Source organism: Lactuca saligna, chromosome 7, assembly GCF_052625555.1.
Source record: "Lactuca saligna cultivar CGN05327 chromosome 7, ASM5262555v1, whole genome shotgun sequence".
In the NCBI taxonomy this organism is placed as follows: domain Eukaryota; kingdom Viridiplantae; phylum Streptophyta; class Magnoliopsida; order Asterales; family Asteraceae; genus Lactuca; species Lactuca saligna.
Genome location: NC_136423.1, coordinates 45,217,996 through 45,234,543, shown reverse-complemented (window position 1 = coordinate 45,234,543; position 16,548 = coordinate 45,217,996). Strand labels below are relative to the sequence as shown.

At 32.6% G+C, this 16,548-nt stretch overlaps 1 protein-coding gene and 1 long non-coding RNA gene across 2 annotated transcripts; one reads left to right on the top strand and one right to left on the bottom strand.

Annotated features, from left to right (window-relative positions):
- Positions 1-2,012: 2,012 nt before the first annotated feature.
- LOC145003902 (Pentatricopeptide repeat (PPR) superfamily protein) lies at positions 2,013-4,015 on the top strand. The gene has a single exon (XM_078962807.1). The coding sequence runs from the start codon at positions 2,114-2,116 to the stop codon at positions 3,713-3,715; it is 1,602 nt and encodes a 533-aa protein (XP_078818933.1). The 5' UTR covers positions 2,013-2,113; the 3' UTR covers positions 3,716-4,015.
- Positions 4,016-7,128: 3,113 nt separating this feature from the next.
- LOC145005465 (uncharacterized) lies at positions 7,129-8,049 on the bottom strand. Its single transcript, XR_013662574.1, has 2 exons — positions 7,937-8,049; positions 7,129-7,558 (listed from the first exon to the last, which is right to left on the bottom strand). It is a non-coding gene; the product is annotated as an uncharacterized LOC145005465 (long non-coding RNA).
- Between the last annotated feature and the right edge of the window lie 8,499 nt (positions 8,050-16,548).

The window sequence follows — 16,548 nt, the reverse complement described above, 5'->3', positions numbered from 1 at the left end:
GTCTTTGTTATTATCATGGGGGTCGATGCATGTCTTCATGGGTGGTTTAGATGCCATAAACATGTTCCTGTTAGTTACTGCAAATGACCTCCAAGACTTGCAAACTCCACCGAATGCAAGAAAATCAACCATTCCCAGTTCCATCATAACTAAAAAAAGCACATCATGGTTAAGATTTGACCAAGGTGCCACACCACCCTTGTCAAAAGTCTTGAACCTCTTCCTGTTTGATGATGATGATGCATCATCATCATCATGATGATTATGGTTTCTAGTCATACTCCTTGTCTTAGCCATTCCTACACTTGCAAACTGAAATAATTAGTACCATAAAAGATGCAAGAGTTGTAAACAGGAGACAAATATCCACATACATACAGCCGATTTGTTGCTTAAAAGAGAAAACACACACACACACACAAGAATCATGAGTAAATAGAAGATTAATCATATATACGTTTAGATCTCCAACTTCTTTAGCTTATATATTTTTTTGTTGTATATAAATATCTAATCCAATTTTACTCTTAGTTCATTCTATAAATTCATGCAACACGATGTTGAAAACTATTTTCATGTTCTTCTACAAAAAATATGTTTCCAATCATTTACAAGTACAACATTAATCTATTTGTTTTGAATAAACTATTTTCAATTATTTTATCGGCCATATTTCAACAAAAAAAATCCCTTAATTTATGTCAAGGTTATCCCAAAAACTATTGTTAGAATCATAAACATCTAAGGGGGGAAATAAATTGATCACAGTTCCCATTTTTGACATTAACAATCTTATTCCGCTCATTATTATTCTCATCTGATCACAATTATCCTTTCCATTATCATTTTCACTGGTAACACGATTATTTTCATTTGAGAAACAATCGAAGTATTCACAAAACATAAAATATTTGAACTTTTTAAGTCTTTGAAGAAAATAATTAAATTTTATTATTTGAATAATTGATAATCAAACATTTAAAAAAAGACAGAAATAATCAAATAGAATTACATAAAACCACACTAGATATCCAAAAATGGGAATCGTGATTTACTAATTTGAAGATCATTATTAAACAAGTAGATTGATGTATTGGAAATTCCGAGAAGTTGGTGATATCCAAATTCAAACATGTATTCACATAACATAAATCATAAGTGAATAGTTGATATTCAATAATCATTGATAAAAAAAGAATTTAAACATTCATACTCAAACAAACCATTGTATCCCTAGATCATGATTGACTATTTGATATATGATGATCAATTAATCATCAAAAAAAAAAAAATCATTAACCAAGCTTTTAAAGAAGAAAGAAGCACATACAAACTTACCTGAATTCTTGTTTGCGAAATTGCAAGAACTAGAGATTTCAGAGACTCGTAGTCACTATTTCCTGACTCTTCTTAGAAAATATTAAGTATGAGATGTGAGAAACAAACAAACATAATTGAGAAATTGATGAAAAAGTCCAAAGAATTGGAATACTTGTTTTCTCCAAAAAAAAAAAAAAAAAAAAAAAAAAAACTCCAATTATATTTACTTTCCTTCTTAGTTCCTATCGCTAGCGCTCCCAAACGTAGTTTGTATTTACCAAAGTTCCTCCAATTGTATTAAATTATTAACAATTAAATTGGTGCATTGTATTTTTAAATTTAATACAAATTATTTAATCCGGTTCAATACGGTGCCATAAATTATTAAAATCGACATATAAAACTTAGCTTATAAATATAAATCATCAAAAGTTGGTATAAAATTTAACTTTATTTATAAATTTATATATAAAAATAAAAATATAATAAATATATAAAATAAACTTAACATAAAAAAAAATACAATACATTCTATATAAGTTTAAGGGTTAATATTAGAACTTTAAAGGGACCATTTTTGTATTATATTCCTAACATGTGGGTGTCCTGGTGGGGTCGCTCCCGGCCCCATTTCTAGAAGAGGAAATATAAACAACCCCAACCCCATAGTTGCAGGTCAATGGAAATATTGATAAAGGCACATGAAATTGGGTATCGTTCAATTGGAGTTCAGGTATGATAATATTTTGAATATAAACTAATGCAGTTCATCGAAAGATAAAGGGATAGGAAAATGGGTATACTTCAGCATTGTTCTTGTTTCCAAAGATACCACTTTTCTTCTTCCAAATTAGCATCTGATTTTTCATATTTTTCTTTGAAAGATAGAATAGTAAACCTCATACAGACATGCCAAAACTTGACCCGCTTTTACCAGATCCAGAGTCGCTTCATAACTTCAGGATTCGTACAAAATCCATCGATGGCTGGCAGATTGCTGAAGCTTTCATTGAATTTCTGTGAAATAGATTACACACTACTGATTTTCAAATGCATTAATTTCCCAGATACATTCTGCGTAAATACTGTTATCAAGGCATATGCTTCCGGTTCTTTGCCCACCAAAGCTGTAGGATTCTATTTTGAAATGCTTGAAGAAGAAGGGGTGTTGTTTAAACCCAATAGTTTTACATTCCCATCTATGATTAGCTCCTGCACAAAAACAAAGGATTCTGTATTGGGTGAAAAATGTCATGGGCAGGCTGTAAAGGTTGGTGTTGACAGAACTTTACACGTAGAGAACGCTTTAATATATATGTACTCTGGGTGTGGATTAAATAACGTTGCATGGAAGGTGTTCGATGAAATGTCAGCGAGAGACTTGGTGTCCTGGAATTCAATTGTAGATGGGTATGTTAAAGTAAATGATATGGAAGCTGCCCATAAGCTGTTTGACAAAATGCCTGAAAGAAATGTGGTATCTTGGAACGCCATGATGAAGGGGTATTTAGATGTCAAGAACCCTGGCCTTGTGCTAAAGTTGTTCAGGAAGATGGTCACAACAGATGGAAAAGGAAATGACACATCGATTGTGACTGTGCTTACTGCATGTGGCAGATCTTGTAGATCAAAAGAAGGAAGATCTGTTCATGCTGCTGTTATCCGAATGTTCATGGGTGTAACTTTGATCATTGGAACATCTCTAATCGATATGTATAGCAAATGCGGGAGACCAGATGTAGCTCATGTCATCTTCAACACAATGTTAATCAAAAACATCGTGTGTTGGAACGCAATGATTTCAGGGGAATCAATTCATGGGAAGAACCCAAAACACGCACTCCACCTGTTCGATGAAATGCTAAAACTAGTCGACATAACTCCAGACGAAGTAACATACATCGGTGTGTTATGTGCTTGTGCACGTGAATCCTTGTTGACAGAAGGTCAAAACCACTTTCTTGAAATGACCAAAAAATTCAATATAAAGCCTTCTTTTGCACATTATTGGTGCATGGCTAATCTATATGCAAGCCATGGTTTAGTTAAAAAAGCAGTTGAATTCTTAAAAAATATGCCAGTTGATGTGGGGTTGTCCCCCCAATCGTCATTATGGGCTGGCTTACTAGGATCATGTCGTTTTAATGGTGACGTGGCGATTGGAGAACAAATTGCAAAAGCTTTGATTGAAGATGATCCTTCGAATAATTCGTATCATGGTTTGCTTCTTATAATCTATGCTGTGGCTGGGCGATGGGAAGATGTGACAAAATTGAAGTGTATGATGGAGGAGAGAGGGGTTAGTGTGCCCGGATTTAGTCTTGTAGAATTGACCGAAATAGTTCATAGTCTTAAAGTGGACGATAATATATCTATGCTCCACAAATACGGATGATACACTACACTGTGTGTTTTGGACTGAGACTGATACTGATAGGACAAGATGGTTCAGCGTCTGAATGAGATCCCAAAAAGATGGGAAAAAAATTGGGACTTGTATTCAATCTGTGTGTAAAAGACGTGAATGTCCTTCTCATCCTCATCATAAAAATAGTCTGAAAAAGGCGATTGATGTTTTTGCAGTTTGTTTTAGGTATTTTACCCCACCATTTTTTTTTGTCCCCTTTTCTGTAAGTAAAAGATTAAGGAAGTTATAAGGATTTGAATACATTTTAGGAAAAATTTCCCCTTTTTATGCTCAATTTTTTTTTAATATATATATATATATATATATATATATATATTTTATTGTTGCTGCCCATATAATGATACAATAGTGATACTTTACAGGACCATATATATAAATATTCACTCTATGACATGACAAAGTAAAATCAATACCATAAGACCCCATAAAAGAGTTACTGTAGCATACAGTCACCACCATCTTAGTAACAAAAACTCATAAAGTTAGGAAATTTCGGATACATACATCCGTTGTGATTCAACTGAAGATCATTAAACATTAAAACTGCATGTCTGATGCTAAAAAAAGTAAAAAATTATCATTATAATATTTAACAAATAGTAACAAACTTTCGGTTTTTTGCTTTTTCTAGCAATGTACTTTCTGATTATCTCATTTTATAGCACTGTACTTTCAGTGTTTTTTTGTTTTGTTTTTTTTTTTTTTGTCATTTTGGACAATTATGGTTAACCGATAATGAAAGACCATTAACCGATTAAAACCTTCAACAAAAACCAGTTAATTGATAACCCATGGGCTATGGCTTTATTTAAAAGAATTAAATCTTTATTTCCTTTTATAAATCATGGTATAATATTGTTAAATCATGTTATAAAGTGAATATTTATAAAATAAAATAAAAAAATCTAATGAATTTTTATTGATTTTGATTCAAGTAAAACGAAAAAAAAAAAAAAAATTCAATTTAAAATATTGTTAAAAGTTTTCTTATAAAGTTTTGACTCTTATTATTTCTTTTATTCTTTATTTTAGTTTATTATCAAATTGAAAAATATTATCTTAAATTTAAACTATTGATATCACATATAGAAATATGATTTATATTGCAAGTTACATTTTAATAAGTTTAGCTAGTTTTACTATTTTAATAAGTTTAGCTAGTTTTACTATCTTAATAATTATAAATAGTAAATATCACTCATTGAATCAAAATAATAAAAAAAAACATAAGTTACCAAAATTATTTAATAAATAAAATAAAATAACTCAAACACCAAAAATGTAATATACTCTAATATATTCATATACTTTACACTTTTTGAAAATTGTCAAAAAACGTTATCAAATTAATGAAGAATAAAACGAAAAAAAATAAAATAAAATAATACGAAAAACTAAAAAAATAAAAATTTAAAACCAAGTTTAGTTTTGACTAAAAAAATCAAAAATAAAATGAAAATAAAGAACTTAAAAATAATATAAAACCGAGTTTAGATTTAACAAAAAGAGTTTAAAAAAATAAAATAATTTAATGTTCGGAGTCTAATTTAGCATGAATAGGAGTTCAGGGTCTAATTTATTTATTTTTAATTATAACTTAACCCGTTTAAGATTTATTAAAATTTGAGGGTAAAATTATTATATGAAAATTTTTTCCTTAAAGTTTGAATGTTCTAGATTTATGTATTGAAGAACTTTTATAAGTAAGAAGTTCTAATCATTTAAACTTCTCATATTAACTACAAATATAATAAAATTTTAAAAAATTACAGGTATTCTACTATCGTTGATCACTGATTATATATATATATATATATATATATATATATATATATATATATATATATATATATATATATATATATATATATATATATATATATAGGTTCATTTGAAACCATTCTAATTTTATGAGACCGTGAGACCAAATCTAAAAATAATTTTAAAATGCAAAATAAATGGAAAAATCCAAAAATTCTTTTTTTAAATATTATTTTCGGAACTTGAATTAACTAAAAAAAAATTAAATAAAAATAAAAAAAAAAATCCCGTTTTTTTTTTTTTTTTTTTTTTTTAAAAATACGTGAAATATTCTAAATAGAATATTACACTGACATATTCTAAAAAATAATTTTAAAATGCAAAATAAATGGAAAAATCTAAAAATTCTTTTTTTAAATATTATTTTCGGAACTTGGATTAACTAAAAAAAATAAAAAAAAATTCTATTTTTTTTGAAAAATACGTGAAATATTTTAAATAGAATATTATACTGTACATATTCTAAAAATAATTTTAAAATGCAAAATAAATGGAAAAATCAAAAAATTCTTTTTTTAAATATTATTTTCGGAACTTGAATTAACTAAAAAAAATAAAAAAATAAAAAAATGCGTCTGACGGTCTCACAAAATTAGGCCGTCTCACATGAACCTAACCCTATATATATATATATATATATATATATATATATATATATATATATATATATATATATATATATATATATATATATATATATATATATATATATATATATATATATATATATATATATATATATATATATATATATATATATATATATATAGGGTTGTGGGGTTGCAAAATCCAATTATGCATTAAACTTGTTTGTAGCTAGCTTCTTGCTAGTCTTTCGTGTTAGTTTTAATATAATTATTGTGCTGCTGAATGGGCTACCAACTAATGAATAAAGTATGTTAAGTTAAGATATTTGTTTGGAGTTATAAGATACGTAGGATATTCTTGAAGTAGATCAATTCGTTATCCTCGACAAACATGTGAGTTTTATGGACTTTGAAATCAAATTTACACTTATTTTCATGAATTATTATGACATTTTACAAGTTGTTTCATACACGGATCCAGAATTTATGCATGTTAGCATATGAAAATATTTCATTGTGACATGTGTGAATACCAAATCAGATTATGCATGATGCATTCTTAGGACACCAAGTCATGTTATGTTCGGTATGGCGAATTCAATTTATTTCGGATCATTTATCAGTCCAACTATGGTATCGCATGATATATTATACATTGATTTAGTTTTCATTTCATGTCGATGAATGTTTTTTTGTCTGTATAATATATGTTTTACAGTTTATTATAATATGTTAAAGATCATGACATCACAAAACTTCAGCTGATTAGTATTAGTATTGACTTGTATCTCAGGACAGGATCGTTTGTCTGTGCACATGTATCTGTGAAGACTTTGGAAAAGATCAAGAATGAGGCAAAAGAGTATAAAGTTTTTTTTTTTTAATGGAATGTATCAGGTATGTGGGTCAACAAACAGTCAACTATATGGAAATTTCATAGTCCAAAAAAAAAAGATAAAAAGATAAAAGTGCTAATTAAGAATTCATCGCTCATCTAAGAGATTAACATTCAAACAATCATGGGGGAAATACCACATCCCTTGATAACAGAACACACCTTGTTGACTTACATCAGTGTCAAGGAAACAACCATTGCTCATGGATTGTCTTTTCTGGCAACACCCATTTCATTTCCCCAAAATCTAGTTCCATAACCTTTTTAGGTCTATAACCCGATAATGTTGTACCTAACACAACAAAAACCCACCCAGATATTGAAGGTGAAAAGACAAGGATAGCCTTGATTCTGTCTTCATCAACCCCTACATATAAGGGGTAATCAGGGAAATGGAGCTCATGACTTGTGATAAGACTCACCCTTGTCAAAACTCTTGAGCCTCTTGTTACTAGATGATGATGATGCGATTCTGGATTCTAGTCTCACTCCTTGTCTTATTCATTCCTACACTTGTAAAAAGGAGAGAATCATATACTAAATTGCAATTTTACTAACTTTAAAGTGAAAATACAAGTTTGATTAACCAAAATAAAGTGATTAGAACACCTTGAATGAATTAAGTTGAAAAACTGATGTGTTTTCCGATTTGGTAAGACCAAATTAGGGCAAAACAGTCTACGACAGATAGATTAAATTTGTAGAGTGAAATCATATTGGTAGCCTGGAATTCAAAGCAAATTAAGGTAAAAGTTTTCAGTTAAGACAACCAAGGAAGAGTTGGGCATAGAGCCATGGACAATAAAAAGTGTGAAATCAAATGGAGAAGATAACTCTAGAAGCAACGAAGAAGCAGTATTTTAAGAAGCGTGGAGGAAAATATACCTGCAAGGATGAAGATACTGCGTTGAGCGTGGAATTGTAGGGCGTAGCTGAGACTTGAGACAACGGGCGGGCGAGGTGGATAAAAAGACTACGGTGAAACGAGAGGTTCAAATATGAACCGAGGAAATTAGAGAAAATTGTAAATTTGGTCCTTAATGTTTGTTGGTTTCTTTAGTTCCAGCCCTTTAATTCATTAAACTGTGGTTATGGTTCTTTTAGTCTACTTTTATTGTGGATTTGGTCCCTAAAAATAACCATCATTACATTTCATTATCACACCCCACATGCTCCTCATGTGAGGGTAAAAAGTATATTTCCGTTTTTATGAAATTAAATCTTTATCGTTGTTCTTTTTTGCTTTCTTAGACCCATTTACCTCATTGGCATTCATTACATGCACAACTCCTTTGTTGACAACCCTTAGCCTTAATTTGTGACTCTTTCTCTCCGGACCAAGTCTCTCATAGTTTTGGGAGCATGAAGCTCGATCTTTGTTTTTCAAGTCCTTCTTTGCTTTATATATTTGACAAAGTTATAAGTTTTGCTTGTGAATTTGACCTAAACTACACCTCCTATCTTTTCCCAACTGTTTCTCTCTCCTTATTCGAGTCTTCCTCCAAGATTCCCCATCTATCATTATCAATCAACTTCTAAGTCTATAAGTTTATCATTTATCTTTTTAAGGACTTAATTCTCTCTAATGTGTTCATCGTCCAAGTTAATGTTAACCCTATAATGTTCCATGCCAAGCTCAACATCTTCAACATTGTTGTCCTCATCAACCATGTTATCACTTTCTCCACTGCTATCATTTTCTTAATTAGATTCTAGGTCGGTAGCATTGAAAAATATTGATTCTTCCTAATAAAAGTTTGAAAGTCTTCAAATTCTTAAACATGGTTGTACTTAATTGTCCAACAACTCCAAGCATAATTTGTAGTAAATGAACTCTCACCCCTTATTGGCTTCCACCATCTGAGTATATAATCATATTACTTGCTTATAGCCTTTTGTGTTTTGAAACGGCAAACTAGATAACCTACTCTTAAATAACATCTATGTCTCCTAAAAGACTTCAACCCATGACCTCTCATTACTTGCTTACATCCTTTGTTCCAGCATTCTTTAATGCCTTTAAACATACATAAAAACATTAAAAATAGTTCTTGCCATTTGAATTAACTATTTACTCCTACTTTGCATGTGTTTCATAGGTTAGACTTAAGGATTTTTTTTCATGGTCCCACACCTTGGCATATTATTCCCCGTGTTTACCATCTATCATTTCCCTTGCCATTATCCTAGCCCCATGGCATTGCTTTTTGATACTTCAACAAAATACTTATCGAGCTTCTTAATTATGTTCTTTAAGTAGTGATTAGCTAACGAATTACAACCAATATGACATCTAAAATTGTAATTTCTTGCAAAAAGGTGTGTTCAATTATTAATTTAATTTGAAATCTACATTCATTATACTTTCATGTTGCGTACACCCTAAAAGAACATGTTTTTTCCCATTTTATTTCACACCTTGCAATTATCCATGGTTTAACATCTTTATAAACAAAAGTTGGTACCCATTAGATATAGTGTAGTTAACTAAAGTCACCCTTAAAGTAAGTAGCTCGTATGACTCTCTCATATTAGGTTTCATTTTTTTCCATTAAATGTTAGGATCATGGACCTTGTACTCTACACCTAATATGTTGATGCTCTTCCTCGTGCACACCATCATCGTTATCTTCATCCTTCGCTTTATAATATGTGTTCCTTAACATGTTTTATCACATAAGTTGTTAATGAATATCAATAAGATCATCATACTCTTCATCATGTACATAAGTTTTCTTTGGGCTTTTCACTTATCTTATGTGTGATATCTCTACCATTTCAAACAATGAGAATAATTTTTTCTTAGTTAGTAATCAAACAAAGACTAAATTCATTCTGGAAATGATCATTACTCACACATACCCTCTTTCATTACATTTAAACTACAAAAACTCAAATTTCATGCTCCTTGCATGCAACAACAATGTTAAGAAATAAAACATATGAAAACTCTCTTCTTCTTACTCACAAATTCGAAATATCCATAATAATAATATAAAACTTAGATAGAACTCTAAAAGTTAGACTATTCTTAATTTTTTTTGGGTTGATGACATAAGGAAAAGAAAGTTGAGTTCTCGTGAATTCTTGATGCATTTACCCAATTTCTTTAGGTTACACTACTTTTGAGTGAAGAAGATTTTGTTGATGCCTATCTTTCCTACTATATGACAAAGATGACTTCCCTTAATTTTCAAAAGTACTCTTCCATAGAATTTTCATTACTCATTAGGGTCAAACGCAACAAACAACAACAAACGTTCATATACTATTTTTTTCTATTAAAACATTGTTCTTTAAGAAAATCCATAAAAAGTATAGCATTAACTATAATCTCATTTTTTTTTCTTATTATGACATTATACTTATAAAATCGACTGAGTAAGTTATTGACATTGTTGTAATCGGGTAAGCGTTTTTAAAGTACAATGTTTTAATAGGAAGAAATGAAAGTAAGATGTTATAATAAACAAAGCAATGAACGTGTGCTGCTATTTCTTGCATTTAACCATAGCCATCACCAAATTATACTCTTTTTTTTTTATCAAACATTACATCCTTCATTACTTATAGGTTTCTCATAGTGCTTGAACTTGCGTTTCTTAGAAGTTCTACCCACCCTTGAAAATGTTGGAACTCATGTGAAATACAATATGTCTTCCATTTACTCTAAATAAAGCTCTTAACTGTTTCAAGAGGATACATGTAAGTTAGTTCGGGTATAAGGTTATTTATGGAAATTAACATCCGTTTTGAATGACCGAATGACACCAACTGGGATTCCTTGGTGTATGGTCACTTTCTCTTATGCGTGGTATGTCGAATGCTAAAAATATGAACAAGTTTTCGATCAAGAAAAAGTTTGTAGGCCTTACTGCATCATATATCGAATCAAGAACCCAAAAAGACAAAAAAAAATATAATGAAAGATCAAATTCTTCTTATAATGATTCCTTGTGAGATACACAAGCTGATTTCTGCAAAATAGATTTGGCAAACCAACCAAAATAAGGGGTTGTGTAACGGGCCAAAATAAGTTTGAGTCATCAGATTACTCCCACCAATGTTTTTTGTCCCCTTTTTTGAATTTTATATGTAAGTTAATATGATTAACAATACTGTATTATTAAAATCATAATCTATTTTGTAAGTAAAATGAGTAAGGAGATTATAATGATTTGAATTTTATTGTCTTTTTCAGGTAACACCCATTTCATTTATCTAATCATGTTCAGTTATCTAATTATGAATTTTATTGAACCTATTTTTTATATAAATGGGTTGAAATTGACATTCAAACGTTCAATTTCGGCCTTACCATCTTATTGGGTGCTTGATTTAATTCCTGTCATGATTACATCATTTTACATTTCAAGACTGTTTTTAAAAAAAAAAAACTGTTTTTCCAGCTACCTATTTTTAGTAAAAAAAAATAGCAACATCCTTACACCATTATATTGATTTTAGAGACGGATAATATAAAGGAACACTTTTGTGCCTAAATCAATAAGATGATGAGATTATGTTGTTTTCGTTGTAGTTGGGTTTTTTTGGTTGTATTTTAAGTTTTTAACCTTGTTTGAACTTTAAACCCGAAAAAAAGGTCTCTTTTAAATGGGAAAGCAAACTATAATTATTTAAAAATCATAGAATATAGTCAAGTAACAATTTGATGATACGTTTTGTTTTTCTGTATTATCCCCTATACAAAAAACAACCAAAAAAAAGGTAAGCCCCACCAATTATGCTTAAGCAAGCACAAAAGGGTACCATTGATTCCAATGCCTTGAGGAATTAAGCATGCGATGTTTGTAGTGCTGATTATTGCCTTGATCTTTGACATAATAAACTTGATCACAATGTCCCTTGTTAATAGAGCACCACTAGTTGATAACGCAAGAGAAGAAACATATCAGAAACTGATCATCAAACCATTAAAGAATTTAAAAGTAACTAAAGGATGCCCCCTTATGCAAAAGTTACAAGATGCAAAAAGGTCTCAAAATGTTCTATATGGAAATTTGTATAGTTCCAAAATTAAAAAGAAAAAATAATACATAAGAGTTGTAACAAGTCATTACTCATCTAAGAAGTTAACATTCAAACAATCATGGGGTAAGTACCACATCCAATCAAAATAGAGAATGCATTTTCGACTTTTATCATCATCAAGGAAGTATTTCGTAGTTCGTCTGTTGTGTCCGAGGGTTAGTCCATAACTCTAGTTTACAAGCAACATAATAATTCAAGTCGCTATAAAAGATTCCATATTCTTGTATTGTCTTTTCTGGTAACACCCATTTCATTTCGCCAAAATATAGTTCCATTACCTTTTTCGGTCTTGAACGCCAACTTATCACATAAAGCTTTTCATTTAAACTCACAAGCTGCAGAAAAGACAAGTCCTAATTTGGAAAATTCTTGGTTTTACGTAACGTCCATTTGTCCTTCCACTTTGAGTTCAAATTGAGTCTGAGTTCACCTAAGGAATCGGTGTGTAGAGCATATATCTCTCCCTTGAAAACATGTAAATAAATGATGGGGATAATGGATGAGACATGGTTCCATCATTGTTTACCAGCTATAGAAAAATACATTTTTCCTTTACATGAACTATATGGCGATACTTTTATATGTAACATAACAAACACCCACCTAAATATTGAAGGTGAAAAGACAAGGATAGCCTTGATTCTATCATAAGCATTTACTTGTAATGGGTAATAAGGGAAATGAAATTCATGCCTTGTGATAGGATTCACAAGCCAGAAGTCACAGGTTTCCCTCCCAATCAAGACCAAGTAACCACAAGTTAATCTAACAAACTCCCTGCCAGCAGAATGTGGAATGATGATTTTAAAGCTTCTTTCTTTAAATCCTTCCAGGCAACAATAACATTCTTCCTTATTATCATGGGGTTCGATACATATCTTCATGGGTGGTTTGGATGTCGTAAACATGTTCCTGTTAGAAAGTGCAAATAACCTCCATGAATTGCAAACTCCACTGAATGCAAAAAATCAACAACTCCCAATTCCATCAGAACTATAAAAAACACATCATGGTTAACATCTGACCAATATGCCACACCATCATGGACAAAATTCTTGAGCATGCTAGATGATGCATTATCATCATCATCTTGATTCTGGTTTCTGGTCATACTTCTTGTCTTTGCCATTCCAACACTTGCAAAAAGAAAATAAATAGCAAATAAGATGCAAGTCTTGTAAAAAGGAGAGAATCATATGCATATAAACAGATGCTGACCTTCTCAAAATGTTGTAAGAAAAGTGAAAACACACACTCAAATATGTTTAGATTACATACAGCCAGACAATACATATGATCATATTTAATGAGCAAAGTAATTAGGTGAGATCTGAATGATGATGAAAAAACAAGTACAAACATATAAGGATGTTGTGGGCTCCTCCCAAGGTCTTACTCCTGGATACCATAGGCTCCCCCACATGGTCTTACACTTAAGTGCCATGGGTTCCCCCATATGGTCTTACATCCAAGTGTCATGGGATCTGAAACATACCAAAATACAAGCCAAAAATTTCGTTTTGAAAATCATTTATCAAACATAAACCTCATTGCCATAGAATAAAACCATAAAACAGGTATCTCAAAACTCATAATATCTTATAACAAATAACAATCTCATAATAAAATCAGAGTAAACTCCCAGGCTGATCAATGGTGGTGTATGCAATGCCATCAGCTTGAGCCCTTCCCTTTACTAGTTGAAGTACCTGAAACCAAAACTGAAACTATAAGAACGAAGCTTAGTGAGATCCCCCAAACTACCAAATACCATACAAAGCATATAATGCAAATAACATAACTCTAGGACTCTTCCCAACTGCATTGGGACGAGTCCCGACATCGGCTTACCAGGCATCAGACTCCTGTCCGGCATCGGGCTCACCCCGACATCCGACCGCATCAGACATCGGGCTCACCCCGGAACATACGCAACATAACATATATCATTAACACAATAACATAATCATATAATCTGCATCAGGCTTGCCCCAGCATCGGACTGAAGTCCGGAACAATAACATAAAACACATAAACTAGCATACATTAGGCTTGCCCCGAAATACATAATACATGGCATATTGACTGACGTACATTGGGCTTGCCCCGACATTGGGCTTACCCCGAAACACATAACATATAACACATAAACATGCATGAATCACAAAGACATCAAACATACATAACTACTTCTCGGGACCGCCCCGGTATCGGATTGAAGTCCGAAAACATATAAACCGCATCGGGTTAACCCCGACATCGAGCTCACCCCGACATACTATACTACTTAAACGGGCCAACATTTGTGCCTTAGACCTGTTCCTACTGGAGGAAAACTCACCTCGTAAAGCTGACTGTAAAATCTTGCGGCGAGGAATATCCGGTAACTGCCTCGGCGTCCCTCCGTCTATCAAAACACAATAATAAATAATCAATATCCGAAATTCCTTGCTAGGGTAAAATTATCATTTTACCCTTAATCAAAGTCAACGCTCTTGTCAAGGTCCAGTCAAGGTCAATCCTGGTCAACTCAACTCGTGGTCCACTCAGTCAATTCGTCGATTTCTCCTACTGACTCGTCGAGTTCTATCTGAAATGATCATCGGGACATTTCGACTCTACTCGTCGAGTCCCTCCTTGGACTTGTCGAGTCCTTTTAGCTTCCTGGTCCGAATCTTATTTACCTCATTGAGTTGTCTCCTTCCTCTCACTGATTCAACTCTCAACTCACTAACAGGGGAAATTTGGGTTCGCGACCCGACTCTTCGAGTAAGATGAGCGACTCGGCGAGTCCTTTGCATGCCATCACCATACAGTTGATTTTAAATGATTTTGTTGCATCTAAATCATAGATATGGACTTCTAGAGCTTGCATAACATGTAAACTTGCCAACTTTATGTGCATGCATTAAGATATAAAGCTAAAACATCAAACTAGGCTAGAAATGAAGATCTAAGGTTTGAGATAGGGCCTTGGTTAAATAAAGGTAGCTACCTTGAGCTCTTGGAGCTCAAAGGTGTCCAGATCTGAAGTCCATAACCCCATGAGAGCTCTAATCTCGGGGTTATCCTTGAAATGACCCAAAAGTGACAAAAACAAGCATAGATGAAGATCTAATAAGAGAATGATCAAGTTTGACACTTGATTACCAGAAGGTGCAGCAAAAGAGGTGTAGCTTCTGGATCTTCTTCTTCTACTTTGAACCTTCTACCTTCTTCTTCTTCTACAAGCTCCAAAATGCACAAATTTACTTCAAATTGGCAATAAATCACTCAAGCTCACTAATAGAGGGTTAGGGTTTCGAAGAAGGCGCTCCGGAGGTAATGGAGACTGGGGTGGGGGCTATAATGACATTTAAATAGGCTACAAACCCTAAAGATTAGGTTTTAATCCAGCCTAACCGACTCGCCGAGTCAGGAATATTGACTCGTCGAGTCGCCCCTCTAATCTCCACGTGTTCTCCCGCATCTACTCGACGAGTTAGGGATACTGACTCGTCGAGTAGCCCTTATAAAATGGAAAATAAAATAATTAAAATTACATACCAGGAACAGGGCATTACAGGCTCCCCCATGGTCTTTACTTGAAAAGCCATGGGCTCCCCCACATGGTCTTACATCCAAGTGCCATGAGCTCCCCTATGGTCTTCCTTGCAAAAGTCACATATATAACTAGCATACCACTTAGCATAACAAACTATCATACCGCGTATCACTACAACAACAAATGTACCACATATTACAAAATGGGTCGGCCTTGGTGCCTTCAACCATAGGTATGTTGAGTAGACTCGCCTCTTAAGAATGCTGAACTGCTAAGATCAGATAAGTCCCAATGCATAACTCCAACTCAGCTGCTTATAACCAACTTGTGATTAACTTTTCAAATCCCGGAATACCATAAATTCCCTCACAATCAAACTTGGTCTACGCTGGTCAAATTATAGGTCAACAGTCCATGTTGACCTAAATCGTCGAGTGCATCTAGCAACTCGTTGAGTTCCTTAAAAGTCCCTAAAAATGAATCCCGACTCGATTCGCCGAGTTACCTCAGTAACTAGTCGAGTTCTTTAGTGTCCAAGGGCCGAAAACTCTAAGATGAAATCTCTATTCTGAAACCCCTAATCAGCTCACGAGATCACTCAGGATCCAAAAAATGGGTGAACCTTGCCCGACTCGTCGAGTCCCTCCAGTCCTTTTCATGTTCAGTCCTTTCCAGTGGAATTCATGACTCCAAACTACATATCCATCCCCCTAAGGTGTAGTTTCCACATAAAGTTTCCAACTTTACGTGCATGCAAGGCCTTAAGAGGCTAAAACACTCAAAACTAAGGTTACACAACGTTTAGGGCATGGAGAAAGGCTAAGGCTGGATAAAGTGAGCAGCTTTATGTCCATAGAGGTCTAGGGATGTCTAGATCTGAACCCTATCCTCATAACAAGGT

Excerpts from the sequence above, each read along its gene's own strand:
- LOC145003902 (XM_078962807.1), top strand. The coding sequence starts at position 2,114 with ATGGGTATACTTCAGCATTGTTCTTGTTTCCAAAGATACCACTTTTCT.